At 39.2% G+C, this 27,889-nt stretch overlaps 1 protein-coding gene across 2 annotated transcripts; it reads right to left on the bottom strand.

Annotated features, from left to right (window-relative positions):
• Window positions 1–72: 72 nt before the first annotated feature.
• elovl2 (ELOVL fatty acid elongase 2) lies at window positions 73–26,810 on the bottom strand. Of its 2 annotated transcripts, XM_062985138.1 has the most exons (8): window positions 26,676–26,810; window positions 18,852–18,915; window positions 14,858–15,045; window positions 14,345–14,422; window positions 9,458–9,629; window positions 7,472–7,596; window positions 4,502–4,636; window positions 73–2,731 (listed from the first exon to the last, which is right to left on the bottom strand). In XM_062985138.1, the coding sequence occupies exons 1-8, from the start codon at window positions 26,691–26,693 to the stop codon at window positions 2,624–2,626; spliced, it is 888 nt and encodes a 295-aa protein (XP_062841208.1). In that variant the 5' UTR covers window positions 26,694–26,810; the 3' UTR covers window positions 73–2,623. The 2 variants fall into 2 exon arrangements, with proteins under 2 accessions (XP_062841208.1, XP_062841209.1); XM_062985139.1 differs by lacking the exons at window positions 18,852–18,915; window positions 26,676–26,810 and adding an exon at window positions 15,213–15,778.
• Window positions 26,811–27,889: the final 1,079 nt, after the last annotated feature.

The following is a 27,889-nucleotide window of genomic DNA, read 5'->3' as shown; positions in this document are numbered from 1 at the left end:
GTGGAAGGATATCTCTGCTACTGGGTACAGACTAGCAGTAAAAAATAAAAATAAAAAAAAAGAAATTCCAGGTTTGTCTCATAATGGTTTATTTTCCGGACAAACTTCAAAGTAAACATACACATTAAGTAAAGCAAAAAAAAATCATATTTCAATATAGATAATATTTGCCAAACTCAAGTATAGGCACAACTTTCTAGTATTTGAACCGAAAAGGTAATAGTTGCTACAACATGTAGAATTAATCAAACATTATTATCTAATGTAGAGCAGAATATCCTGTGGAGATTTTTCTACATTTTTATGTATTGACAATTTAGAAAAACAAGCACTTGTGGGGCAAATAAAAAAATATTATAACAATTTGCACTAAATACTTAGAAGAAGAGCTTAGGTCTGTAGAGGCAGGCACAGAAAGGCTGTACTTAATAGTAGTTGCAGTGTTTTGTTTAATACTTGTACTGCACTGTATGGCATTTAAGTCCCTCTTTAAAAAAAAAAGAAAAAAAAGAACAGACACCATTACATTGTAACAACACTGCAAAAATATTTTAGAGCTATTAGAGAGCTTAAATGATGAGCACCATGACTAACACTATGATTGAGCACGTTTCAAAATACATGGTATGGTAAAAACCCTGGTACATACTGCAAATACATTGGATACAGGGTCGACGCAACCCATTCTAGTTTGGTTGATGGCTTAAAACCATAAAATTTTATGGTAGGCTGAATTTATACATATTACCTTTGGGAGGCATAATTGATGCTGTTGCATGACCCCTTCAGCTTGCTTGCACTGGCTATTTCCTGGGACCCCTTTGACACAGGTTATAATATTATTCTTAAGCTTTCAGCAAGAATGAGCAAGAAAGGTATTGTGATCAGCATAAACAACTAAATCGGAATCGTTTGTAGTCGCCATCCGTTGACCTTTGCGCAAATCAAACGTGTCCATTCCTAAAGACCCAGTGTAGGCTGTGTGAAGTTTAAAATAGATCTAAAATAGACCCTGACCCGTCGAGGCATGGACTCCACTAGGTCCCTGAAGGTGTGCTGTGGTATCTGGCACCAAGATGTTAGCAGCAGATCCTTTAACTCCTGTAAGTTGCAAAGTGGGGCCTCCATGGATCGGACTCATTTGTCCAGCACATCCCACAGATGCTCGATTGGATTGAGATCTGGGGAATTTCGAGGCCAAGTCAACACCTCAGACTCGTTGTTGTGCTCCTCAAACCATTTCTGAACCATTTTTGCTTTGTGGCAGGGTGCATTATCCTGCTGAAAGAGGCCACAGGCATCAGGGAATAGTGTTACCATGAAAGGGTGTACATGGTCTGCAACAATGCTTAGGTAGGTGTTACGTGTCAAAGTAACATCCACATGGATGGCAGGACCCAAGGTTTCCCAGCAGAACATTGCCCAAAACATAACACTGCCTCTGCCGGCTTGTCTTCTTCCCATAGTTGTTGGATCAGACCACACGAGCCAGCCTTCGCTCCTCACGTGCATCAATGAGCCTTGGCCGCCCATGACCCTGTCGCCGGTTTACCACGGTTCCTTCCTTGGACCACATTTGATAGATACTGACCACTGCAGACTGGGAACACCCCACAAGAGCTGCTCATCACAATTTGGTCCCTGTCAGACTCGCTCAAATCCTTACGCTTGCCCATTTTTCCTGCTTCTAACACACCGACTTTGAGGATAAAATGTTCTCTTGCTGCCTAATATATCCCACCCACTAACAGGTGCCGTGATGAAGAGATAATCAGTTATTCAATTCACCTGTCAGCGGTCATAATGTTATGCCTAGTCGGTGTATATGACATCACAAGAAATCTCCCATATGCCAAAAGCCTACTGATTTTCCTGTCCGATCAAGTGTGATTCTTTTAACTCTTCTTAATTAAACGCAATGGGAAGCTCTCTAAGCTTACTAAGGTGGAGGCCCCCTGGTTGAGAACCAAACTTATTAGGTCTTATGAGTTATAAGCAAATGTTAGAGCCCTTATTTTGTACAATGGTGATGTGTACACAGGTTTGACTTGGGGAGGGGGAACATTTGAACCTAGAAATGAAAATGCCTTGTATAGTGCTTGTATAACAGCTTAACCCTACATTCCACTGATACATTCCACTGAAACATTCCACTGTATTTCACATTAGTGCTCTACAAGAACTCTAAAGCAGCTTTCATTCAGTGATGAATCTGACAGTGTGATGGTCAGTCCAGGGTTTAACAGCCTAAGGTTCTGACCTAAAAGTATGGCGGCAGCTAAAACAACTCACAATGTTAATTTAATTGATTGTGATAGCGGTTATTGTCTTCTATGCAACACTGTTGGCAAAGGTTTATGATTGAAAAATCATTTCTACAGGAGGGGCAAAAGCATCTTCTGACACTTAAAAAGACACACTTTGGGCATTTTTAGTGTACCGCTTCAGTACAGAGATACAAAACCACAAAAATCATTCCTGCTGTCGAATTTTGAGGGGAACAAAGTGGGGTAAAACATGGTCTATCCAAATCATGAATTGAGTAAAATTACAGACAACTATCCCTGCTTTTAATTTAGTCAGCTTAAAAACATGAATTTTAGGAAGTTGTGCTGTCCAGTTGTTACGGTAGCTTATGTTTGGCTCCATTAAGGGATGAAGAGACACCGTTTGTGTGGTTTCTGTGCGTATCTCTAGCTTTGTCGTCTCTTGCCGGCTTTTTCCTGTATGTCTGCAAGTAAAAATAAAATCGTAGTGTTTAAGTAATTAAGAAATGAAATGAATTTATACATGTAACCAATAACTGGCACATAGTCACAGCAGGTCTGGTTTTTCAGAATCGCTGTAGTAAAACACCCCACAAAGGACGCCAATCTGTTGTGGGGCCTTGGCCATCCCCCATCCCAAATTTCTTCAAATTTAACCCAAACTGTAACTTTGAATGACTACAGCCATCTCAGAATTAATCAACCTTCATGACAAGTGTGTTTACTCAGTAGAGCATCCTGCTGCTGTTATCACCAGCTGCAAATGTGGTGGATAGGCAGTGTTCCTGAGGAATCTTAGCCTGTTCCTCATGTTTAGTGGCCTCCAGTTCACTAATATTCCTTGGTTTGCATGCTGTAACCACCTTTCTCAAATCCCACCAAAGCTTTTCAATGGGAGCTCCAGAATCTTCCACCACTGCTTCTGAAACCAGATCACTATCCTGTTGGAAGGTCTAATGACACCCAAGCTTCAGCTTCCTCACAGAAGGCAAGACATTTTCTTCTAGGATTTCCTGATACTTGATTGAATCCATCTTGCCCTCCACACACTGCAGGTTTCCAGTGAAAGAGGAATCACAGCAAGCCCACCAACCACCGCCATACTTCACTGTAGGTAGGATGATCTTTTCAGCATATGCTTCATTTTTCTTCTCCAGACATATCGCTGATCCATAGGTTTAAAATGTTCCAGTTTTGTTTCATCGCTACAGAAAAGAACCTAAAGCTTCTGTGGCTTATTTATTAGGATTTGAGCATATTTTTTTGTGCTTTTGGGTCAGTAGAGGTGTACGCATTGGAGTTCAGGCATTCAGTGTATAGTATGTGCCTTACTAGGCAAATTGAAACCTCAGGGCTTGCTGCAACCAAATCTTGCTGCAGGTCTTTTGAGCGCCTGTGTCATCAGGAGTCTGGTGGCAGGCAGTGATAGCTTCCTTTTTCTACTGTGTCCAAGTAGGGAAGCCAGCGTTCCATAAACTTAACCTTAAACTTGCAACTTATTTTTCCAACCATATCTTTGAACAAGTGGTGCCTATCCTTCTACTTGCAAGACAATTATCTCTTAACTTCTAACAAGCAAGCCATACTTCTAACATGCAATCAAACATCCCAGTCAACAAACCTCTATCCAGTCCAGGTATCTGATGTGTTTTTTCTCAAGCATACCAGATGCAACTAATGAAGCCATGACGTCCGTAAATAGTTGCATCAAACATGCTTCAGACGCCGCTCAGGTGGCGCAGCGGTAAAAACACGTGCTGCAACCAGAGCTGGATGTCGAAGGAGCGTCGTTTCGAATCCAGCTCTGCCTTCACCGGTCGAAAGGCTGGGCGGCTATATGAACAACAAATTGGCCTGTTGTTCAGGTGGGGGGGCGGGACTTTAGACCGGAGGGGATACTCTCTCAGGAATGGGGGGCGGTGGCGCCCTCTGCTGGCTGGTTGGGGGCGCCTGCATGGAGACGGGAGGGGGTGCGGCGGAGTGTGTGATCCTCCGTGCACAGTACTCTGACGCGCTCCACTCGTCAAGTGTGGGTGATTAGACGGTCGATGGCGTGGAACGGCCTCGTCAGCCCCCAATCAGGAGCAGGGACCGGTATAATGAGAGATTGACTGATGGGATGAAATTGGACGCGCTAAAATTATTAAAAATAAAAAAATGCTTCAGACAACAACTGATTTGCAAATCAAATGAAAGAAAAGAAATACTGCATTATTTACATTAGCATTTCTCACCTGCACATAGAAGTTGATGAACAGGATGACCAGTGTAATCATGTAGCTGGACTGAAACACCAGGCAGCCGAAAGGAAACCCACAGGGGAAAACCACAGCACTGAGTGTGTGCGTGATAGTTAATATGAACTGAATCTAAAAAGAAAACACAATAAAAGATTTTATATAATACAAGATTAATATTTAGCTCAGTATCAAATAAATCTGTGTGGAAATAGCAGTCGAACACTTCTTAGTAAAGTGTGTGTAAAACACAAAACCTTGTCATCCTATACGCGCTCCAGAGAAGTAGGCTGTTTGAAATTCTAGATGCCTTAAAATGTCCAATAAGGCACCTTAAATCTGAACGGCATTTTGATAGAATAACGAGGGAGCAGCCGATGCTGCCTTAGTGGTGAAGACAATCCCAGCATTCAGTGCGGCTTTTTTCACAAAGAAAAGTTCTTTTCAAACGTAAATAAATTATCATAGATTTTTAATTTTTATAAAGGTGTACAAGTGACATTTATTTGCAAGTTCAGGCTCGTCAGTGAATTTAACCATTTTCGGTACACGGAGAGAGTTAGTTGACATGCTAATGCGTTGTGCCACCTCATCCCATTGGTTTGAATGGCATGAGGCTAACTGTGTTAGCTTAGTAAGCGAAAACTAATTGAATCGCTGTCTAAGTAGTGCGTTCGTATAATGACTTATAAGTGGATGACTTATTAGAATCCTCTCTACTTAGGCAGCTGCCTATGTAGGCAGTAAGACAGCAAGGCAGCTCACTAGGTTTTCGAATACACCCATAGCGTATTATGGGCTTTCCAAGTCTGTTGCAGCCTATCTGACTAAAGGTCACTGAAAGACCACTGCTCTTTGGCATTACTGTTTTTCTTGACTTTGTTACTTTACTTGACACTGTTCTTTGAGCCTCTGTCTTTGTTGGGGTTCCATAACTCTATATCACACAATTTATGTTCCTGCATCAGCCACAATGTTTACTTTTTTCAGTCTCTGTTTTTCCTCCGACATCTACACAAGTCTCAACGTTCCTGCTCTTAGTCCAGCCGCTAGCTTCACCATGGCCTCAAATCCTCTTAGTTTCTGCACCTGTTCCTTGTTTTATACTTGTTTCATCCTATCACTGATCCCTTTAAGCTTATTACCTATGTCCTACCCTGAGCCATCTAGGCTGTCGAAGATAGCTTACCCATGATCATTCTAATTGTCTCTTAACCTGGATTCCATTCCACAGGGTCTCTAAGCAGTGCCCTTGTATTTCCTACCTAATCTAACCTAATCATGTGATATCTGCTAAAGAAACTTCACTTGGTTAAATCCCTTCATTCGGAATGCCCTGCAATGTTGTCACGTAAATGCAGTGTGTCACATTGACTTTGCTTTAAAAAGTAACTAGCAAATTAATGAATCACAATCATATTGTATATGTAATATGAAAATAAACGTGATTTTCTGTGCCGTGTTTACATTGTTATATAGCTCATGATTATCTATGTAAAATGTTTTCTGGCAGATTTTGCAGCGTTTTTGGAAATTCACTAGTTATTTTCATATCATAGGTAGTTTTCAACAAGGATTAATGAAAAAAAAAAGGTTAATAGCGCTCACAGTCCCACTAAGACCATTTGCTGCTCTCAGATAATGCGCCAGCTGTCTTAACCTGCAAGATACACACTGATCAATGGGTAAACTTTACTATCACCTTCCTGCATGGTGATAAACCGTTACTCGCTACTCCCCACACAGTTGGAAGCTCTTCAACTGATCTTTATATCTGAAGACTTAGAAAAATTAGAAACAAAAAGAAGTGTAGGATGTGTGGACTTTTTACTTACAGAACACATCACGTTCTGAGATATTCAATGATGCTGAGGTCAGGGGACTGTTCCGCTTGCTTTTTGTTTAGTAGTTCATGGTGGATTTTGAGGTTTATTTTGGATTATTGTTCTGTTGTGTAGAAGTCATCATATGTGGGTTTTGCTTTGCCATTCTGGCAAGCATACAAGCAGTACTGAGCTGCTTGTGTTTGGTGGCCTAGTTTTCATGAATCTATTAATTTCTGGAATTGTAAAATAGCTCTTATTGCTGCTGTTTGTTTTTGTTTTACGTCTGTTGTTGCTTTAAATTAGCATCTTGTACATTTCATAGTTTGCTTTTAAATTATGCACTACCTCTCTACCAGTGGCGATTTCTGCAAGGGAAGCTCAGCTTCCCCTAAAATGTCAAAAATTAAATGGTCAAATATGTACAGTTGTGTTAACATTTCATTGACTACAAATGCGTTAGAACACGTTCATCTCGAAGACGAGTTCGTTCAGAATCAGCTACTTGTCACAAATCGACTGACTCGATTTTGTTAACTCCCGGAGCGTCAATGCATTTGCCTCTAGAAGCTGAGTGTCTCTTCACTTCAACGAGACTGCATGGAACGGTTTTTTCATTGCTTCGAAACTCGCCGGTCATTGGATAAATGCCACGATTTTGTCCCGCCCCCGGACGCTGAGCGTCTCTGGGGGTGAATAGAGCTTTGGACGCTGAGCTTCTGCAAGATGATTGGAGGATCAGTCGAAAGGCTGAATCCTGTTTTGATTGACAGCTATTTTGAGATCTACACGTCACTTAATCACTGGGAGCTTCAGTCCCATTTTGCGAGTGAAGTCGAAAGACAAACTGCAACCCATTTCAGGCCATTTTCTTGAAAAAGAACGGAGGGCAGAATTAATGTATAAATAAATTGACAAATTTTATGATGTAAGCCGACAATGAGCTTCCTATGCTACTGCCTTTTTCCAACCTTTCTACTATTTTTTTTAAAATAAATGAACAGTTTATTTCATAACCTTAGTCTTGCGCACATGTCTATTAAAAAGACATTTTGGTCCCATGTACCTACATTTTGTCAAATGGAAAAAGTAAATTTGATCACTGTCAGTAAACATAATGGTCCATTGACACTGTTGTACTTACTAACTGGGCCTGAGTGAGGTAGCGCTTCCACCACAAGTATTTTTGCATGGATGGAATGGTGGACAGGAGGTAGTACGAGTACATCAGCACGTGTATAAAGCTGTTCAGCATGGGTCCAAAGAAACCTGCACACAAACCACATCACAGTGGTCAACTTTCATTTCAGAGACTTGTCTGTGCTCTAACACTCTATTTTAATGAATGAAATATAGTGCATGAACAAAACAGGCTGTTATAAACTTCTTTATCACTTTGATAATTCATTCAGAATAGGAACAACCCCCCTTATCATAAGTACAATGACTGAGAAAATATACATCTTTTTAAGAAAGAAAAACATTTGTTGTTTTTTAGTACCTTATTTTAGCTATTGTTGTGTCTGCACCAAACACACCTGTCATTTGTTGCCAAAAAGCTCCACTTTGGTCTCATCTGATCGAAGAACAGTTTAATTAAATGTTCCAATAACGTCTGGCAAACTGTAGACGCTTGATTTTGTTGGTCCTCGACAACAAAGAATTACTTCTGGCAGCCCTCAGTTAGCTGATCTGATTGTACAGGGTGTCCCTAAAGTCTGGCCACATAGGAAATATCACTAACTATAACTAACTATACACCGATCAACCATAACATTAAAACCACCTCCTTGTTTCTACACTCACTGTCCATTTTATCAGCTCCACTTACCATATAGAAGCACTTTGTAGTTCTACAATTACTGACTGTAGTCCATCTGTTTCTCTGCATGCTTTGTTAGCACCCTTTCACCCTGTTCTTCAATGGTCAGGACCCCCACAGAGCAGGTATTGAATGGTGGATTGTGTCCATTCACTGTCCACTCTATTAGACACTCCTACCTAGTTGGTCCACCTTGTAGATGTAAAGTCAGAGACGATCACTCATCTATTGCTGCTGTTTGAGTTGGTCATCTTCTAGACCTTCATCAGTGGTCACAGGATGCTGCCCATGGGGCGCTGTTGGCTGGATATGTTTTTGGTTGGTGGACTATTCTCAGTCCAGCAGTGACCGTGAGGTGTTTAAAAACTCCATCAGCACTGCTGTGTCTTATCCACTCATACCAGCACAACACACACTAACACACCACCACCATGTCAGTGTCACTGCAATGCTGAGAATGATCCACCACCCAAATAATACCTGCTCTGTAGTGGTCCTGGGGGAGCCCTGACCATTAAAGAACAGCATAAAAGGGGGCTAACAAAGCATGCAGAGAAACAGATGGACTACAGTCAGTAATTGTAGAACTACAAAGTGCTTCTATATGGTAAGTGGAGCTGATAAAATGGACAGTGAGTGTAGAAACAAGGAGGTGGTTTTAATGTTATGGTTTTTACTAAAATATGACATCACAAATAGTGGAAGATGTTATTAATTAATATTCTAATTAAATAAAATGTTGAAAATATGCATATTGCCTATTTTCCAGACTTTAGGGACACCCTGTAGCTAGGAACACATTACGACCCCATGGCTTAACTATTGTCTGCTATTCCCCAGCTGTGATCCTTTAGGTGAATCTTTGGCCACCTCAGCATCCTCCTCACTGTGTATCCAATCACTACAGTCTTGTACTGATTCATATTATGTCTGGTTGCCTTAATCTTCTTTATTTTTGCCCTCATAGTGTTTGCTCGTTTATTAAGATTTTAACATCATGTTTTACACTCTTTGGTTACATTCATGACAGGACAGGTAGTTATTCATTACACAAGATTAATCAGTTCACAAGGTTATATCGAACACAGTCATGGACAATTTTGTACCTCCAATTCACCTCACTTGCATGTCTTGGACTGTGGGAGGAAACCGGAGCACCCGGATGCAAACTCCACACAGAAAGGACCCGGACCGCCCCACCAGATTCTAATTGGTTCTCTCTCATATCATCCTCCTTGCTGTACTTATGTCAATAGAAAAAAAAAAAGGTTTGAGCTTTCGCTTTTCTCCTGTGAGGGCTGTACTTACTCTGTCCGCAAGGGATCCAGTTGAGAACACACCACCAGATGTTAAACATAGAGGCGTGGTGATACACGTGCAGGAAGGTGATTTGGTTGTTCTTTTTTCTTAATACGAAGAAGATGGTGTCGAGAAACTCGATCAGTTTGGAGAAGTAATACCACCACAACACTTTTGCCACCTGCCCAGATAAAATAAAGTTAAAAGAAAAAGAAGAGGCAAACTGCACAGTTTTTATAAGTTGTTAAACTTGACTTTATTGTGTAAATGTTTAAATCACATGGTACTGTGGATTGGCTTTTCGGTAGAACAGAAAAAATAAATATGTAGCTGTTTCTTGAGAGTTATACTAAGCTAACACTCTATGGAAAGCTGGCATTGATATTAATTACATTAATAATCAGTTATTTTGAGCAACCATCACGGAGTCCTAATGAAAAATCAAGAGCACTTCACAGAATTTTACTCTTATTTAGGTCACGGGACTGGGATAAGCGACCTTGGGTTTTTGTGAAAGGCGCTATATAAGTGTAACTTATTATTATTATTATAACCACAGTAAGAGATTAATTCTGTGCTCATTGTTGTGATGAAAGATCCAGCTAAGCTTTTGTGACACTCTTGAACACAGCTGAAGCAATTCAATGGTTGTCAATGAGTTCACTAGTCCAATAGTTTAATCATGTTGTAGCCTAACTTTAGGTCTTTACACTAGCAGTATGTTTTTAGATCAGCAATACTATGTAGGGCAGCTGTAGCCTAGTGGTTAAGGTACTGGACCAGTAATCAGAAGGTTGGCGGTTCAAGCCCCACCACTGCCAGGCTGCCCCTGTTGGGCCCTTGAACAAGGCCATTAACCCTCAATTGCTTAGACTGTATACTGTAAGTCACCTAGGATAAAAGTGTCAGCTAAATGCCGAAAATGTACATGTAAAGCTTCAATAACTGTGGCATGGCAGTATCAAAATAATATTCTGCCACCTTAAATACTATATAATGAACTTTCTTTATTCATTTGATGTATCCAACAGATAAAGATTCCATTTAAAGCAAAATCTATCTCTACGGGGGGGTTTCCGATTACGGGGTCGGCATTTCCAGCTTCTTCCCGTTAGGGATCGCTGGTGGGATTTGGCACAGTTTTTACGCCGGATGCCCTTCCTGACACAACCCTCCCTATTCATCCGGGCTTGGGACCGGCACTGCAATGCACTGGTTTGTGCATCTAGCGGTTAGGTATCTATAGGACAATTCAGTGTTTCCAATTAGCCTGGTGGCATGTTTTTAGACTGTGGGAGGAAACTGGAGCACCCGGAGGAAACCACGGGAACACGGGGAGAACACCAGTCAAGTTTGCAATTATTTCTAATAAATTCCTGGTGCTTACATTTGTGATTAGACACATATATGACGGTCAAAACACTTTTGTTGTATATAATTTGTGTATTCTATCATTTTCCTATATGTTGGATGACTAAGGAAAACTGCTCTTATGTATATAACCTAGTGGCCTCGATATTCTGTATTATCTAGTTATTTTTTTACCAAAAATAATTCTGGTGCCAATCATTCTGATGCTGACTATAATCTACCATTGATAGTTTTGTTTGCTGTGATTTAGCCGTACACTGCACCAACTACCGTCACAAATCAGATTTCAGTGTAACTAACGTTTTTCAAGAAATACAAGAAAAAATACAGTAGTATTAGCAGTCAGTAGCAAAGAACACAACAGTTATGCAATATGCAATGAGTGTCATGTGTGCAGAACATTTAAATGACATGTCGGAACTGAACCATGGAGCATAAACCCAGCCATGGAATGTCTCATGCTTGCATCAACTCTTGTTTATTTAATAAATTATAAAGTTTTGCTGTACACAAAATGTTGTCAATCAGCTAAGATATGATATTTTTGCATGTTTGTTTGGTTTTTTTGCACAGGAGTCTTTTGTAATGTGTGTTTTAACACAACCAGGGTCTAGTCTAGAACCATGGTTCCATTCAACTCACCCACCTGATTTAATAGGGGAGAGGTTTACACACCTGACCCACTGGGGGAGGGATTTAACTCCCTAAATACAGAGACAAAGTGGCTCTCAGAAAAGTTGCCAACAACAAAACTGAAGTATTTCTCAAGTGTTAAGATCTATTTCAAAAATGTAAAAGCAAAAAATGAAGTGGCACTAGACTACTATACACTAGATTACAAGCTATAAAGCCCCCAAAAATATGAGAATTAAAGACCAATACTCCATCTATGACAAGGTCCTGGTCAGAAGTGTGGAAGCCGGCCTGGTGTGTGATTTGAGAAGAGGTAAGCTCACTGTCCTGCACTTCTAGCTGTGTCCATATTAAATTTGAACATACATTTCACATAAACTAAACACACACATCTATTAAATCAGACATGTAAGACATAAATGTTTGCTTAGCATGGAGTGCTTTTAGCTTCAAGATGGCTGCTGCTGTTGTAGCTAAGCATGCATTTATTTGTATTTCATGTAACATTTTAGATAACAGCAAATTTGTCTGATATTACAAAACAGTGTGACATGGTTGGAGTTGAAATGAGTTCATGATACACTAAAAGCTGATCCCCTTGATTGTTAGCCACATTAGCCTCCTGCACAATGCTAACAAACAAACATTAGGCATATATTTAGTCTTGGCTGATTGACTGCATTAGGTGTAAGTAAATATTAGGGCGAATGTGATTTTACTCTAAAATCGATCACACCTGATACTCAACTCAACAGTAAACCATGCACCGTGCAACACAAAGTCTGTACAGCGAGAGTTTGAGCATCCTGAAATAAAAGTAACATTAGTGATTTCTGTTCTCTGAAAGCCCATGCATTGTTCATGAACTCGCATCACATACACATTCAGTACCTACCGCTCACTGTCTTACATCAGCTCGAGTCTCTGAAATAGCAAGTGCTTGTTCTTAATAAAGCCTTTAAAATGTGCACATTTTTAAAGCATTACATTTAGCTATAGATAACGATTTATCACTTAGCACTTCTGAGAAATGGAAATAGTAAAATGGTTTGTTTTTGATGCTTGGATCAGACCTTCAAGGGTTTATATTTATTAACTTTATCATAATAAAGTACTTTTTATATCAAAGGGTACATATATTTTGTCCCAAACCTGTCTAAGCTTCATAATACATTGTTGTACTTTAAACAATATGCTTCATGTACTTTCTCAAACACAATCAAGACAAACATACAGCAGTAAAATTCTGAGGCCTCTAGTGAAATGTTTATTTACCATTTTTTAAATGCATACAATGTTTTTAAGTGTTTATGTGGCATTTTTTTAATGAATTATTATTAAATGTTGCAATGTTTTAAATTAACATAGAATGTAAATACATATAATGAATACATTTATATATTTATGCTTTAAATATATTTATATGTGTGCTTTAAATTTATAATAAATGCTTATAGTATATATACTTATACTTATATATACTTATAGTATATATACTTTTAATTTAATATTGTAATATTTAATAATAATTCATATAAATATTCAAAATATTTTTTTCTGGATTATTAACCCTTAATTAATTATTTTTATTAATTAATTATTTTTATTTTTAACCTATTACAAAAAGAACAATAAACTGCAAGTTATATATGACAGCTTTAAAATTTCCAAGGATGATCCAGGTATAGCTTTTTTTTTTTATTGGTAAACATCTTAGCTGGCTAGTTAGCTATAAATCACCAGCATGCTAATAATGTTCAGTATGGTTCATTGTGGCTTGTTGTTTAGTTAGCTAGCTAATGACTGTTTGTTTGTGCCTGGCTTTGAGTTTCTGAATGTAGTTCACTATCAGGCATGAGTTCATCAACTTTTAGTCTGGAAGTGCTCACTAATTTAAGCCAGCTGGTTTACTGGTTAGTTTTGGTGGTTTGTTGTTAGTTAAATAAGCTAGACTGTCTGGATTAGATAGTGTAAATAATGACTGTATTTTGAATGTAATGTGTCGTAATACACACGACTTGATTTTAGTACCTCAAATTAAATTTTTGAAATCTGAAATGCAGTTTCAAAGCAGGTACGTTTTGAAACAAATTCTCTTTAGCATTAGCCTCAGCTTAAAAAAAAAAAAAAACTGAGCCAATGCTAGGTTGCAACTAAACTATAATGTTGGATCAAATCTTCTAGTCGCATTTTGCAATGTGTTGTATTTCTGTGCTTTAACTGTAACAAATATGGTCTTTCATGATTTGTTTGGAATAACATAAATAAGAGAAATATCCTGCTGCTTAAATGATGAGAGAAACTTCTCATTCATTCATTTTTACTAACTGCATCATCATGGTCACATATGCACAAGACAGGAACACACCCCGGACAGGACACACACACACTCACACACTTTACACAGAAGGGGCAATTTAGACTAGCCAGAGTAAACAATGAACAGGGGCAGTGGTAGCTTAATGGTAAAGGGTTCAACACCACTGGGCCCATGAGCAAGGTACCTAATCCTCAATTGCTTGCATTATATTTAGTCACAATTGTAAGTTGCTTTGGATAAAGCTGGTAGTGCGCTACATGGTGAGGACTTTGGCATGTTGTCCATATGTTTGCTTCGGTTTTCTCCCACTTCTCAAAATATATGCCTGCAGGTTGAGTGGCTGCTGTCAGTTGTCTCTAAATGACAGTGAGTAAATAAGTGTGATGTCCTGTCTGGTATGTGTTTCTGAATGGTATAGACCCACTAAAACCATAACTTACCAGAATATAGTAGTTATTCAAAAATATCTAAGTGAATGAATGTTTTATTCTGGATTGTTTTGAAAAAATACATATACATGATTGGCTGACTGGCCTCAAAGAACGTTGTGAGGTGTAGAGTTTAGCACTTACCCTGACATCTCCTTCTCCTGCATCAAACAGTGCTTGACATTTAAGTTTGTAGCCTGCAGACCAGGCGGATGTAATAAGCTACCACACACAGAAACAAACGGGTAAATATTGAGACGTGCACTCTTTACAACAGTAGCAAAACCTGCAAGTACCAAAGAGGTAGAAAGTCCAGATGCACCTGGCAATGATTTATGATATTGCACCTTATACAGCGCATAATATTATGAGAAGATCTAGAAACGTTTTCCCCAATTTACTGTCCTTCAGGAAACCCTAAAGAATTGCCCTACATTTATTTTATCTTATATCTTTATTTTACTTGATCAATTTCACATCATTTGCCAATGAATGACCCATTTTACTGTCGCAGTGGGCATGCAAGGATCAAATGGCTGTAAATTTTATTTAAAATCATAGGGATGCTCATAGGGATGCTCTTGTCATGTCACAGGGATCCTCTTTGTTGGCAAATGCTGTGCAATTATATGTGACATCCTCATAGATGCTTCTTACCTCCACCAGCATGTAGAAAGACAGCATGGTGACTCCAAAGTTGTAGAGCAGCAATACGTTCTTCAGCGAGTAAGCCGGCCTGTTCTTCATGTACTTTGGTCCTAAGTATACTATCAGGAGGTAGATGAAGGTGAGGATCAGAGTGGGCGTGCAGGAGTCCAGCATCAGCCATCCTCGTACTCTTGGATCTAGAATAAAAGACATAGTTATGAACACCTAATACTACTAGACTAACAATAGCACTACTGGTATGACTGCTACTATAACATTATAACATTTGATTTTGTCACTGATCTTCACAAACTATTCTAGATTGTCAAAGTGGACACATCTTTAAGCAGTATAAAAACTTAACTATAATTTGTAGAATGCCTTCTCACTGATCCATGCACCTCCTAATTTATGCTGCTCTGATTCTTGGGAGATGACTTCTCCCCCTGCATGATACAAACACAGCGAACATCACTGGCACAAACAAACGCCATTAGAGGTCGCATAATTGGTCAAACTAAGGCCACCTGTTTGTAAGTGTACCTATTATTTATTTTTATGAACTGCTTCATCCTGCTCAAATGTTCCACCACCAAGACATACCACAGGCATAGCAGGAAATAATACAGCACAACTGTCACACACTGGTGTATTTTGTCCAATATATTTTTTGTGGGAGTGGTGGAAAGCCTTGATCCCAATGTGAAGAATGGTGGTGGTAGCATCATGTCATGCTTTTCATTGGCAAATACTGGAAAATTGATCTAGTAATAGGCTAGATTAAAAATATGTGTAGGGCAATTCTTAAGGATTTCCGGCAGGATAATAAATAAGGGAGTCCATCTGCATAAATCATTGCCATCGCTTGCAATATTATTAGACAAATACTGTAAAATTAATCAATTAATAGGCTAGATAAAACATAAATGTAGGGCAATTTTTGAGAATTTCCTGTAGGACAATAAATTTCGGAATAAAAGCAGATAAATCCAGAACATTTATTTGAAGTTTCTGGATCTTTTCATAATGTTATACGCTGTATAGGGTGAAATATCATGAATCATTGCCATCGCCTGCCACTGTTTTTTTTCCACAATATTATTAGACAAATACTGTGAAATTAATCAAGTAATAGACATATATAATACAATATATGTAGGGTACCTCTCCAGGATTTCTTGCAGGACAATAAATATGGGAATAAATTGGAAAAAATCCAGAAAACATTTATCTGAAGTTTCTGGATCTTTCTATAATGTTATGTGTTGTATAGGGTGAAATATCATAAATCACTGCCATCGTTTGCCACTGTTTCTTAATATTTCACAATATTTCAAGACAAGTACTGTGAAATTGATCAAGTTGTAAGCTAAATAAAAAGCTAATAAATGTAGGGTAATTCTTGAGGTTTCCAAGCAGGACAATGACCCAAAACACTAAGCCAAAACTTAAGCAAGAGCCTGACTAATTTAAAGATAGTGCAGCAAAGCCTAGACCTCGAATTTAGAACCAAACAAAACCAAACCTAAGACACTCGGAATCCAGTTTTGCAAAAGCTAGTGGACACTTGGCTGACTCGTGGCCAAATCTGGTTCATATTAAGACTTTTTTACTTTTGTAAATACTGTAAATATATATGTGTATGTTTTAAATAAATATTAATTTGTGTATATCAGTGACATTACAGAACATAAAAAGTCAAGAAAGAGTAAATCAGGAAAGCATTGTCAATAGTTTTCTTTAATTGTTTCCTACATTGTTGGGCAGTGTTAGGCTCTAGAGTAACCCAAGGAACATTTGTATTCCTGACACTGTGTGGTCTGGATCCAGCCAGCTATTGAGACGATGCAGAAGGAGGAATTTGGGAGGGGGGGACTTATATGAATTATATTCATTCATTTAAACCTTCTTAAAGTTTCTTAGTCTTTCTGCTTGACTTATTACCCACCTAATAAAAAGCTAGGCTCTTGATTCTCCATAAAAAACACAGTGACATTCCATAAGGATTTGTATTATTAAAATGGATTAGATGTCTTAATTGTGTTAAGTTGAACTTTTGCCCAGTTAGTGATCTGGCAGAGGGTGCCAAGTTGCAGGTCCTAGTCACGACACCCACTGAGAGTACGTACTAACATCTAATAGTGTTCTAGTGGACCTGTGTAGTGTATGCGATTAGTAGACTGCCGAATGAGAAGGACAAACATATAGGATTAGAAGTTTGCATATTGTAATAAAATTAAAATATAAAAACTAGGGCACCTGGGTGGCGCACAGCTAGCTCGTGCAGCGTCTCGTCCCATGGTCGCTGTAATTTGCAATCTCTGAGACTGGTCAAGACACCTGTAACCTAACCTAACCTGTACATAATGCAGGTCCTTCTTGGAACCCAACAATGGCATGTGATATGAAGCGACTGCAGATTGTACACACTGCATGGCACACACATTCCACTCAAAGCCTAGAAAGCAATTTGAACCTAACAAAACACAAGTATAAAATGCAGACCACCACTTTTCTGTGCATTGTTTAACATTACTTATTGTTTTTCAAGGGCCTTGCTCAAGGGCCCAAAAGCGGCAACCTGGCAGTGGTGCAGTTTGAACCTTTCAATTACTAGTCCAGTGCCTTTGAACCTAGTATAACACAAGTGTAAAATGCAGAATTTTTTACACTCTTCACAATGACGCTTTACTTTCTTCAAGTGCGACTGCCTCTCAGATTTAGGGTCCTGGGAACGTGTGGGTGCTGTAATTGTGTGAGGTTTCCATTCTACCCTCAAAAACATTCCCCATGGCTAGATTTGCTACCACAAGTGAAAGTAATGCTCTGTAATGACCTGGCACCCTTTTAAGGGTGTATTCCCACCATTTGTTGGTGTAGGCACCAGATCTATCCTGATAAAAAATAACTAATAGATGACTTTATAAAAATGTGAATAAATTATAGCTGACACAAGGTTATTAATAAATTAGAGAAACTCTAATAGAAAAGTTGGGAGCAGTGTTCTTTTGCTTTTTCTGACTTACCAATTTTATTAAACTTCCAGCTTGCAGACATTAATCAAAGCAAGAATGTGTATATATTAACGAAAACAATGATATTAATGTGAAACCTTCGATATCTTGACTTTGTAATATTTTAATAATGCAGGTTGACGTGGAAAGACAAATAATTAGGGATGTAACGATACACTCTACCCACGATGCAATGCGATTCACGATACTGGGTTCTCGATACGATTTTTTCCAGATTTTCTAAACAAAATTAAATTAAATACATTATGAAAAAGTTTCATTTTATTGTTTCTCTTTAAAAAAAATAAAATAAAATACTGTATTTGTGCTTTCTATCTTATTTATCTAAATAATAAATGGCCTTTTATTTCTGAGGTAGGAACAAACTATGCACATTTCCCTTTTTGTGTAAAAAAAAAAAAAAAAAAAAAATTACATTTTAAAACAAATCCCACATTAAAATACATAAATAATACACATAAAGAAAGTATCCTCACATAAATACATTTGGCTGGAAAATTCCGAACCTGGCAACCCTGTAGTGACGTCAACCAGATGAGGTGAATAGCGCCGGTGCCCTCTGCTGTTTAAAGTGAATATCGATTAATTATACATGTAAACCGATTTGAATCGTTACACACGTGAATCGATTTTTAACTGTCTTGTAGTGCATCGTTACATCCCTACAACTTTTCTGGACTTGCAAATACCAATTGTTTGAATTAAACAAAGAAATTATACAAATGTGTAGTGTTTGTTTTTGAATGAGAACGCTACTTAATTGTGGTTTTGCCTAAAATATTTGGATGGTTGTTCAACTAGTTCATCATTATGAAGAAGGCCAAAATAAATGCTTTCTGTTTAACAACTTAATGTTACGGGGAAAACTAAATTCTAACAACTTAATAGTTATAATCACTCGATGTAGTTTGTTAGCGAGTGAAGTTAGATATAAAAATGAATATAATAAAGAAATAAAAGTCACAAACCTCTCTCTCCAAACAGCTTATCCACAGCAGAGTTTAACCATTTATCAACGGCATAGAAACGCTCCTGAAATGTACAAACAAGAGTCAGAGGATCTCAGACGTTGGCATAAATTTCTATGACCTTCTATTACATATTGATCTGCCTATCCTACCCTGAAAATCCACATATTCAGGTAACAGTATGTGCTGGCTGGAAGAAAAACAATCTCACTGACTGAGTCATTTATGTGCAAGCGACATTAATTTATAACTCTTAGATTTTAGTAACATTAACTGTGGATTTCATATTAAATCCACCATAAAATGGCCTTCTGAGAATCGTAGGCTGCATTTATGCAATATTCAGCTACAACATACCAATGTACAACTCTAATTCCAAAAGTGGATCTAGTGCCAGTCTAGCTCCTGCACTGTATTGTAACTGTCTTGCTAAAACGAGAAGGGATTTCCATAAAAAAAACATCGTCTAATTAGTACCACGTATTGCTCCAAAATTGATTGGTCACTGGCACTAACACACCACCACATGATGACAGATGCTGTGTTATTTTCATTCTGCCTTAGCAACAGTTAGGGTGGTTCTTTTTCTCCTTGACCCGGAAAGTATAAGATGGATTACTTCAAATAACATGTTCAAAGGTGAGACTGCAGCACAAATTTCAATGACACAGGTAATTCTCCAAATCTTTTAACAACACTTTGGACTGTAGATGGTGAAATTCCCAAATCCCTTGCAATTGCAAATGTGCTATAAGGCTGATATATATGCTATAAGAAATTAGTGTATACTTGCAAACTCTATGTACCTTAGTAGCTTCATTGACTATTTTGTAAGTCTGTTCTGTTTTTCTATGCATTTTACCTGCTAGAACAGGCTAGAGTCTGAGTCAAGTCACGAGTATTTAGGCTAGAGTCCGAGTCAAGTCACGAGTCTTTAGGCTAGAGTCCGAGTCAAGTCACGAGTCTTTAGGCTAGAGTCCGAGTCGAGTCATGAGTCTTTAGGCTAGAGTCCGAGTCAACTCACGAGTCTTTAGGCTAGAGTCCGAGTCAAGTCACGAGTCTTTAGGCTAGAGTCCGAGTCAAGTCATGAGTCTTTAGGCTAGAGTCCGAGTCAGGTCATAAGTCTTTAGGCTAGAGTCCGAGTCAAGTCATGAGTCTTTAGGCTAGAGTCCGAGTCGAGTCATGAGTCTTTAGGCTAGAGTCCGAGTCAACTCACGAGTCTTTAGGCTAGAGTCCGAGTCAAGTCACGAGTCTTTAGGCTAGAGTCCGAGTCGAGTCATGAGTCTTTAGGCTAGAGTCCGAGTCAGGTCACAAGTCTTTAGGCTAGAGTCCGAGTCAAGTCACGAGTCTTTAGGCTAGAGTCCGAGTCAAGTCAAAGTCAAAATATACACAAAACATTACTGGAAATGTAGTGTAGAAATAAACAAATAATATGTACGTTCAGATAAAAAACAACAACAGATTAGCGACTGTATTTTGCCGTTTTACTTAGTGCCTTTACTTTCCTAGGTAAAAGCTTAAACTGACGTTTTGTTTTCATTGCAAATTACAGCACGGCGGCCAAAATCCCAAACACAGCAAAAAAATCCATAATACTGCTTACCTTAGCTTATGTTCCGTTATTTTGTAAATGTGCTTATAATTAAAAACCTCCAGACTTTCCCGGTTGTGAAGTAAAACACAAACTCGTTAGAAAGCCAATCAAGCGTTTCATTGACACGTCATTCGTGTGACGCTGCAAATAACAGAATTACTTACTAACAATTAAAATCAGAAGGTCTGATTGGTTCAGAAAGCGATTCTTACAATCATTAGTGCCAATTCTGTAGGAGTGTTCCATTCACATTATCCGTTACTGTGAAGTGCACTACGTGTTCCATCATTTTAAGTAGGGAGCTACGCTTCATCACTACGCCGGAAGCTGGCTGGAACATTTTCCCATTGCGTGCGTTGCGGGTTAAGTCGGCTGGAGCGTTATTATTAGAGAGCAGAAAATGACACGATCAGAATGTATCACATATATGTAGATCACATATATACAGTGTATCACAAAAGTGAGTACACCCCTCACATTTCATGCAGATATTTAAGTATATCTTTTCATGGGACAACACTGACAAAATGACACTTTGACACAATGAAAAGTAGTCTGTGTGCAGCTTATATAACAGTGTAAATTTATTCTTCCCTCAAAATAACTCAATATACAGCCATTAATGTCTAAACCACCAGCAACAAAAGTGAGTACACCCCTAAGTGAAAGTTCCTGAAGTGTCAATATTTTGTGTGGCCACCATTATTTCCCAGAACTGCCTTAACTCTCCTGGGCATGGAGTTTACCAGAGCTTCACAGGTTGCCACTGGAATGCTTTTCCACTCCTCCATGACGACATCACGGAGCTGGCGGATATTCGAGACTTTGCGCTCCTCCACCTTCCGCTTGAGGATGCCCCAAAGATGTTCTATTGGGTTTAGGTCTGGAGACTTGCTTGGCCAGTCCATCACCTTTACCCTCAGCCTCTTCAATAAAGCAGTGGTCGTCTTAGAGGTGTGTTTGGGGTCATTATCATGCTGGAACACTGCCCTGCGACCCAGTTTCCGGAGGGAGGGGATCATGCTCTGCTTCAGTATTTCACAGTACATATTGGAGTTCATGTGTCCCTCAATGAAATGTAACTCCCCAACACCTGCTGCACCCATGCAGCCCCAGACCATGGCATTCCCACCACCATGCTTGACTGTAGGCATGACACACTTATCTTTGTACTCCTCACCTGATTGCCGCCACACATGCTTGAGACCATCTGAACCAAACAAATTAATCTTGGTCTCATCAGACCATAGGACATGGTTCCAGTAATCCATGTCCTTTGTTGTTATGTCTTCAGCAAACTGTTTGCGGGCTTTCTTGTGTAGAGACTTCAGAAGAGGCTTCCTTCTGGGGTGACAGCCATGCAGACCAATTTGATGTAGTGTGCGGCGTATGGTCTGAGCACTGACAGGCTGACCCCCCACCTTTTCAATCTCTGCAGCAATGCTGACAGCACTCCTGCGCCTATCTTTCAAAGACAGCAGTTGGATGTGACGCTGAGCACGTGCACTCAGCTTCTTTGGACGACCAACGCGAGGTCTGTTCTGAGTGGACCCTGCTCTTTTAAAACGCTGGATGATCTTGGCCACTGTGCTGCAGCTCAGTTTCAGGGTGTTGGCAATCTTCTTGTAGCCTTGGCCATCTTCATGTAGCGCAACAATTCGTCTTTTAAGATCCTCAGAGAGTTCTTTGCCATGAGGTGCCATGTTGGAACTTTCAGTGACCAGTATGAGAGTGTGTGAGAGCTGTACTACTAAATTGAACACACCTGCTCCCTATGCACACCTGAGACCTAGTAACACTAACAAATCACATGACATTTTGGAGGGAAAATGACAAGCAGTGCTCAATTTGGACATTTAGGGGTGTAGTCTCTTAGGGGTGTACTCACTTTTGTTGCCGGTGGTTTAGACATTAATGGCTGTATATTGAGTTATTTTGAGGGAAGAATAAATTTACACTGTTATATAAGCTGCACACAGACTACTTTTCATTGTGTCAAAGTGTCATTTTGTCAGTGTTGTCCCATGAAAAGATATACTTAAATATCTGCAGAAATGTGAGGGGTGTACTCACTTTTGTGATACACTGTATATATATATATATATATATATATATATATATATATATATATATAATCGTCACACGTAACTAATGTTGCTGACTTGTTGAGTCACGAGTCGAGTCCGAGTCATTTGAAACGAGTCAGAGTCGAGTCTGAAATTGCTGTGTGTGCAGACTTGAGTCCCCATCTCTGCAGTCAAGTGGTATTAAAATGAAAAGAAAAAAAAACAACATATAAGAACAACACATGACCAGGACTATAGACTGACATAAGAATTACCTGAACTATCAGCCTTAGAAATGTAAGGCTCTTGCATCTGGTCCTTTAAGAGAGGACACAGTAAACTACACTAAACTAACTAAACTAGTTTTTTTTAGACAAGGGAAGGTTTTTTTTAGAGGTAACTCTAACCAGAGTGTCTAGAATTACCTCTACACCTCAGAGGGTTGCTTTCTCCTTCTGTAGAATGTATTATTTCTACAGAAGTAAAGAAAAGCCCTTTGTTCAGTCCTATTCAGCAAAAAATGAGATAAGAGACGAAACTCAGTACATTGATGCGTCCTTTTTCGTTTACATGTCGCTGCCTCAGCTCTGTCAAGCTTTCTGTCACTTATTTGCGTTAGAGAGACTGAGAGTGAGTTACTCAGTTCTGCTGTGATAGCCATTTTAAAACAGAGCACGGCATTGTCTTCCCAAGAACCTTACTGTTCATTGATTTGACACAAAACAGGGGATATGGTGACAAGTAGTGGGAGGGGTGACCTGGATGAAAAGGACTTGGTGCTCTGCAATCCCTCACAGACCAAGTGGTAATGTGCCAAAAGTTTAGAAACGAGAAACAGGGAATTTTGAAAAGAATTGGGTCAGTATGGGAAATAAAATCAAAAACAAGTTGCACAAGTTCTGAGATCTTAAGCTCTGGAGTTCAAATCTCAGTTGTGCTATCAGCCGACCGAGCACCTATACAGACACAATGGCTAAAACAGGGTTTCCAGTCGGTGTAAGTGCGGCCTCTGCTGATCACTCAAGGTGCCTGCACGGGTGTCGGCTGATCATGGATGGCAGTGCGTGGCTCTCTGCGTGCAATACTGTGTTCTGTGAGACCAAGCTCTTGAGTTCAAGTCTCAGTTATCTGCTATCAGCCGGCCGAGCACCTATACAGACACACAATGGCTAAAACAGGACTCCTAGTCGCTGTTGTAAGTGCGGCCTCTGCTGACCGCTCGAGCTGATCACGGTTGGCATAGCATGTCTCTCTGCATGCAATACTGCGTTTTGTGAGACCTTACTTCAGGTCTGCGACAACTTCAGCCCTCCTCGATAGGGGATAGGGGTGGCAGCAGTGACACGAGAGAGATAAGCTCCTACTGGCCACTACAGGATTGGGTGCAAAAGGAAAAAAAACACACAACTTGATATGTAAATCCATTTCGACTTGCCCAGGTGGTGTAGCGAGAAATTCTGCTTGCGTATAAGCACTGAGATTCTGAATTCTGAGTTCGAATCTCAGCTCTGCTATCGGTCGGGTGGGTGCCCCCACACAGACCCAATTGACAGTGCCTGCAGCAATTAAAATTAGCCACTAAGTCTGCTGGGTGTTAAAAGACTGGACTGAAAAAGGGGGGTGGGGCCTTCGACACTGTGTAAGAACCCTGGTTAGTAGCCCAAGGTGCCTGTACATAAGTTGAGGAACGCAGAGATCAGTGTGTGACTCTCCGTGTGCGAAACTGGCCTTACATGCGATAAAATGGGTCGTGGACTGCGTACGTGTCGGGGGATGCTTTTCTCCATAAGCGACTTACAGTACTGTGACGGGATATTGTCTAAGCAATTGAGGATTAAGGGCCTTGCTCAAGAGCCCAACAGTGGCAACCTGGCAGTGGTGGGGCTTGAACCAGCAACCTTCTGATTACTAGTCCAGTACCTTAACCACTGGGCTGCATTCAAGATGCAGAAAATGAAAGGTATTAAAGATATGAAAGGTAAAATCAGCATTTCTTACTAAAATTATGTGCAGAGTTTGAGGATTGAATTAGATTACAATTATTTTTACAAGCACGCTTCTGTTTATTAAGTGCACTGTGCACAACTCGCCAGGCTTCTGGGCTTCTGTGTCAGTTCCAGCTTTCTTTGGTCACTTTCCAAGGCTCTGTATGCAGATAATCAGTGCCATGGACTTTTTATTAGAAGAGATTTACTGTTTATTACTCTCAGTTCACTCAGTCTGCACAACTGTGATCATTTTATCTTTACTCCTTGTTCTGTATCTAAAACTCAGTGCTAAAACCATTGTACAGGCATTCTGCTCTTACAAAATATGAAATGCACTCTTGTACAACTCGTAAAAACCTTAAAAAACCTTATAATATTTTACTTTGAAATAAAACCATAATTAAAAGACTATAATAAGTATTTTAAAAGGTTGTGTTTGATAGCTTTTTGGGTTGGGGTAAGCTCATTTTGTAAGGTCCTAGACAATTTATCAGCAAAACATTAACTGAAGGAGCAGTTGGTGTTCCAGTTTTTCAAAGAAAAGAGACTCTAATATGTTCATTTTAATAAACATTTGAACCAATTTAAGACTGCAATTATTTTTCTCATCAATATTAATACTAGTTAAGCATCATTTCATGTCGAAAACCTTTAACATTTCAGTAATTGCAAAACTAGTGTCCATAAAAGGTTATTTTCTAAAACATCAGGCAAAACAACCAACCAAAGGTTTTTCCCCCTTAAAGTTTTAGGTCGTTAATAATCTGGTTATCACATTTAAAGATTATATTTAGTAACACATTATCAATGCTGGGTAGGGTAAAACCGACTTAGCTATTTAAACATGCCTGCATTATGCAACTGCACATTTGTCAGCTGGACATTCATTCTGCAACATTTCCTAATCTACCACATCCCAGAGGTGCACAACTGGATTCCAATCTGATAACTGATTATATAGATGGAAGATATACTTTATTTGTCATATGTACAGTACAATGAAATTCTTTCTTCGCATATCCCAGCTTGTTTGGAAGCTGAGGTCAGAGCGCAGGGTCTGCCATAGTACGGCGCCCTGGAGCAGACAGGGTTAAGGGCCTTGCTCAAGGACCCAACAGTGGCTGCATAGCAGAGCCTGGATTTTAACCGCCAATCTTCCAGTTGATAGCCGGTTGATAGCCCAAAGCCCTACCCACTAGGCTACCAGGCTACTGAAGAACACTTAACTCACTGTTTGTTTACGGATCCAACTGAAAATGCCATTTGGTTTGTGACACATATTGAAAACAGCATGCAAATTGTGGCCATAAAGTAAGTCACAAAATCAGCAACTATATAAAAAACTGGTACAAAGCCCAATGCGTGCAAAAAATAAATTTTCACATAACACCCATCACAATTTATGGATTTATAATTTTAAATTTTTGTAGTTTATGCCAAATTCTGACCATGCTGTGGTCAAGTCTGTGAGGTAACCCATCTGCCTCAGGATTTGATGTATTGTGCATTTTGAAACGATTTTCTGTTCGCCTGCTTGTTCTCCTCTGACCTTTCTCATCAGCAGAATGTATCTTCCCACAGAACTGCTGCTTACTGGATGTTTTTGCTTAATTCTGGGTAAACTATAACAACTTTGGTATGAAAATCCCAGTAGATCATCAGTTAAAGCAGTGACCAAAAGCCTATTTTGTCTATATGCATTTATGTCTGCATGCATTTTTGCATGGTGCTGTTGATGCATAATAAATATTGTTAATAAATAATTGATAAATAATACATGAATTTATTTTATTTTAATTTGGCATATTTTCTATTCAGTGCTTGTAAACACCTTTAAAACTGTCCACATATGATGAAGGTAGATTAATAGTTTTACTTTAATATATATTTTGATTAGAAGGCTTTTTAAATTTGGTATCCAAACCCAGAAGTGTGATGCCCAATTCTGTCCAGTCCACCAGTTCAAGTAAAAATCTAACATGCATGTTTCAACAAATCACAGCAACTTAAATACCAAGCTGTTTAGTTGTTAACTGTTTAATATATTAGAGATTAGTAGGTTATTCAGCTAGAATAGAAAAAGCATCATCACAGACTGCACAACCAGAACCCAGTCACCTCTCCATTCATACCTAACAATGCTCAAACAATACAAATGCAGTTAATGCCTTCTTACCGTGTTAATAATGTCCATGGTGGATGTATTCTGTAATATTTCACTATTAAAAGGCTATTTTTTCCACTTTTTGAATACACAGACCTTGCAGGCTTACTGTCCGTGATGCTAATTAAATCCTCACCCTGCGCGCGCCTCTCGCCTCGCCTGTGTTGTAACACGCGCTGCCTAATCTAGTGCGCTTAGGTGTTACGAGATTTTAGGGTCCCTATAGTTCTGTGTATGGGGGCGGGGTCACAGATACAAACGCCCGCCCACTGAGCGAGAGCATAAGGTGAAAGGGAATTTTGCGACGTGCCGTCTTGAAGAGGAGGAGACAAACATTTAGGAGAAGCTAAAATTCACGGTGCATTATTAGTTGAAGTTCAGTTCAAAGCATTGATTAACATGTATAACAAAATATGCTGTGTGCATTTCGCCTACCTGGAAAATCTAGCAGTGATCACATGAATGGTCACAGCTGGTTTTGGTGGTTTACCAAATAATCTAATGCTGGTTTAAATGATTTATTCTGGTTGGACAATTGGATGAAATTGGTCAACCTGGGAGGTTAAGCTGGGTATACTTATTGAACAGCTTTGTCAAGATGGTTATGCTGGCAAGCCCACATTATAGTTATTCTAGTCAATCAGCTTTGTTAAATGACAACTAAAAATTTTCTAATGACCAAGCCAAACCTGTCGGTACAATTAAGAATTCGAGGTGACCTAGTGAAAGTCCGTCACTTATTTATAAGCGGGGGCGACACAGTGGTTCACATAAAGAATGTCCTGGGTTCGATTCCCAGGTAGAGCGGTCCGGGGCCTTTCTGTGTGGAGTTTGCATGTTTTCCCCGTGTCTTGCTTGGGTTTCTTCTGGGAGCTCCGGTTTCCTCCCACAGTCCACAGGCATGCAAGTGAGGTGAATTGGAGATACAAAATTGTCCATGACTGTTTGACATTAAAGTCTTGATGAATGATGAAACTACCTGTCCTGTCATGAATGTAACCAAAGTGTGTAAAACAACACATTAAAATCCTAATAAATAAATACACACAACCAGTTTTTCTTTAAATAAATTAATCATTTAAAAACAGTAGCACATATCTTAGTCTTAAAATACAAAAAGATCTATATTAAAAATCTGAAATAAAAACTGTATATGCAAACATGGAAGATAACAGCAACTGGAGAAATATTTTGTTAAATTAATATGTTTTGTTAATATTTTATTA

The sequence above is a fragment of the Trichomycterus rosablanca genome, chromosome 23 (assembly GCF_030014385.1).
Source record: "Trichomycterus rosablanca isolate fTriRos1 chromosome 23, fTriRos1.hap1, whole genome shotgun sequence".
Taxonomy (NCBI): Eukaryota; Metazoa; Chordata; class Actinopteri; order Siluriformes; family Trichomycteridae; genus Trichomycterus; species Trichomycterus rosablanca.
This window is presented reverse-complemented; position numbering and strand designations above follow the sequence as displayed.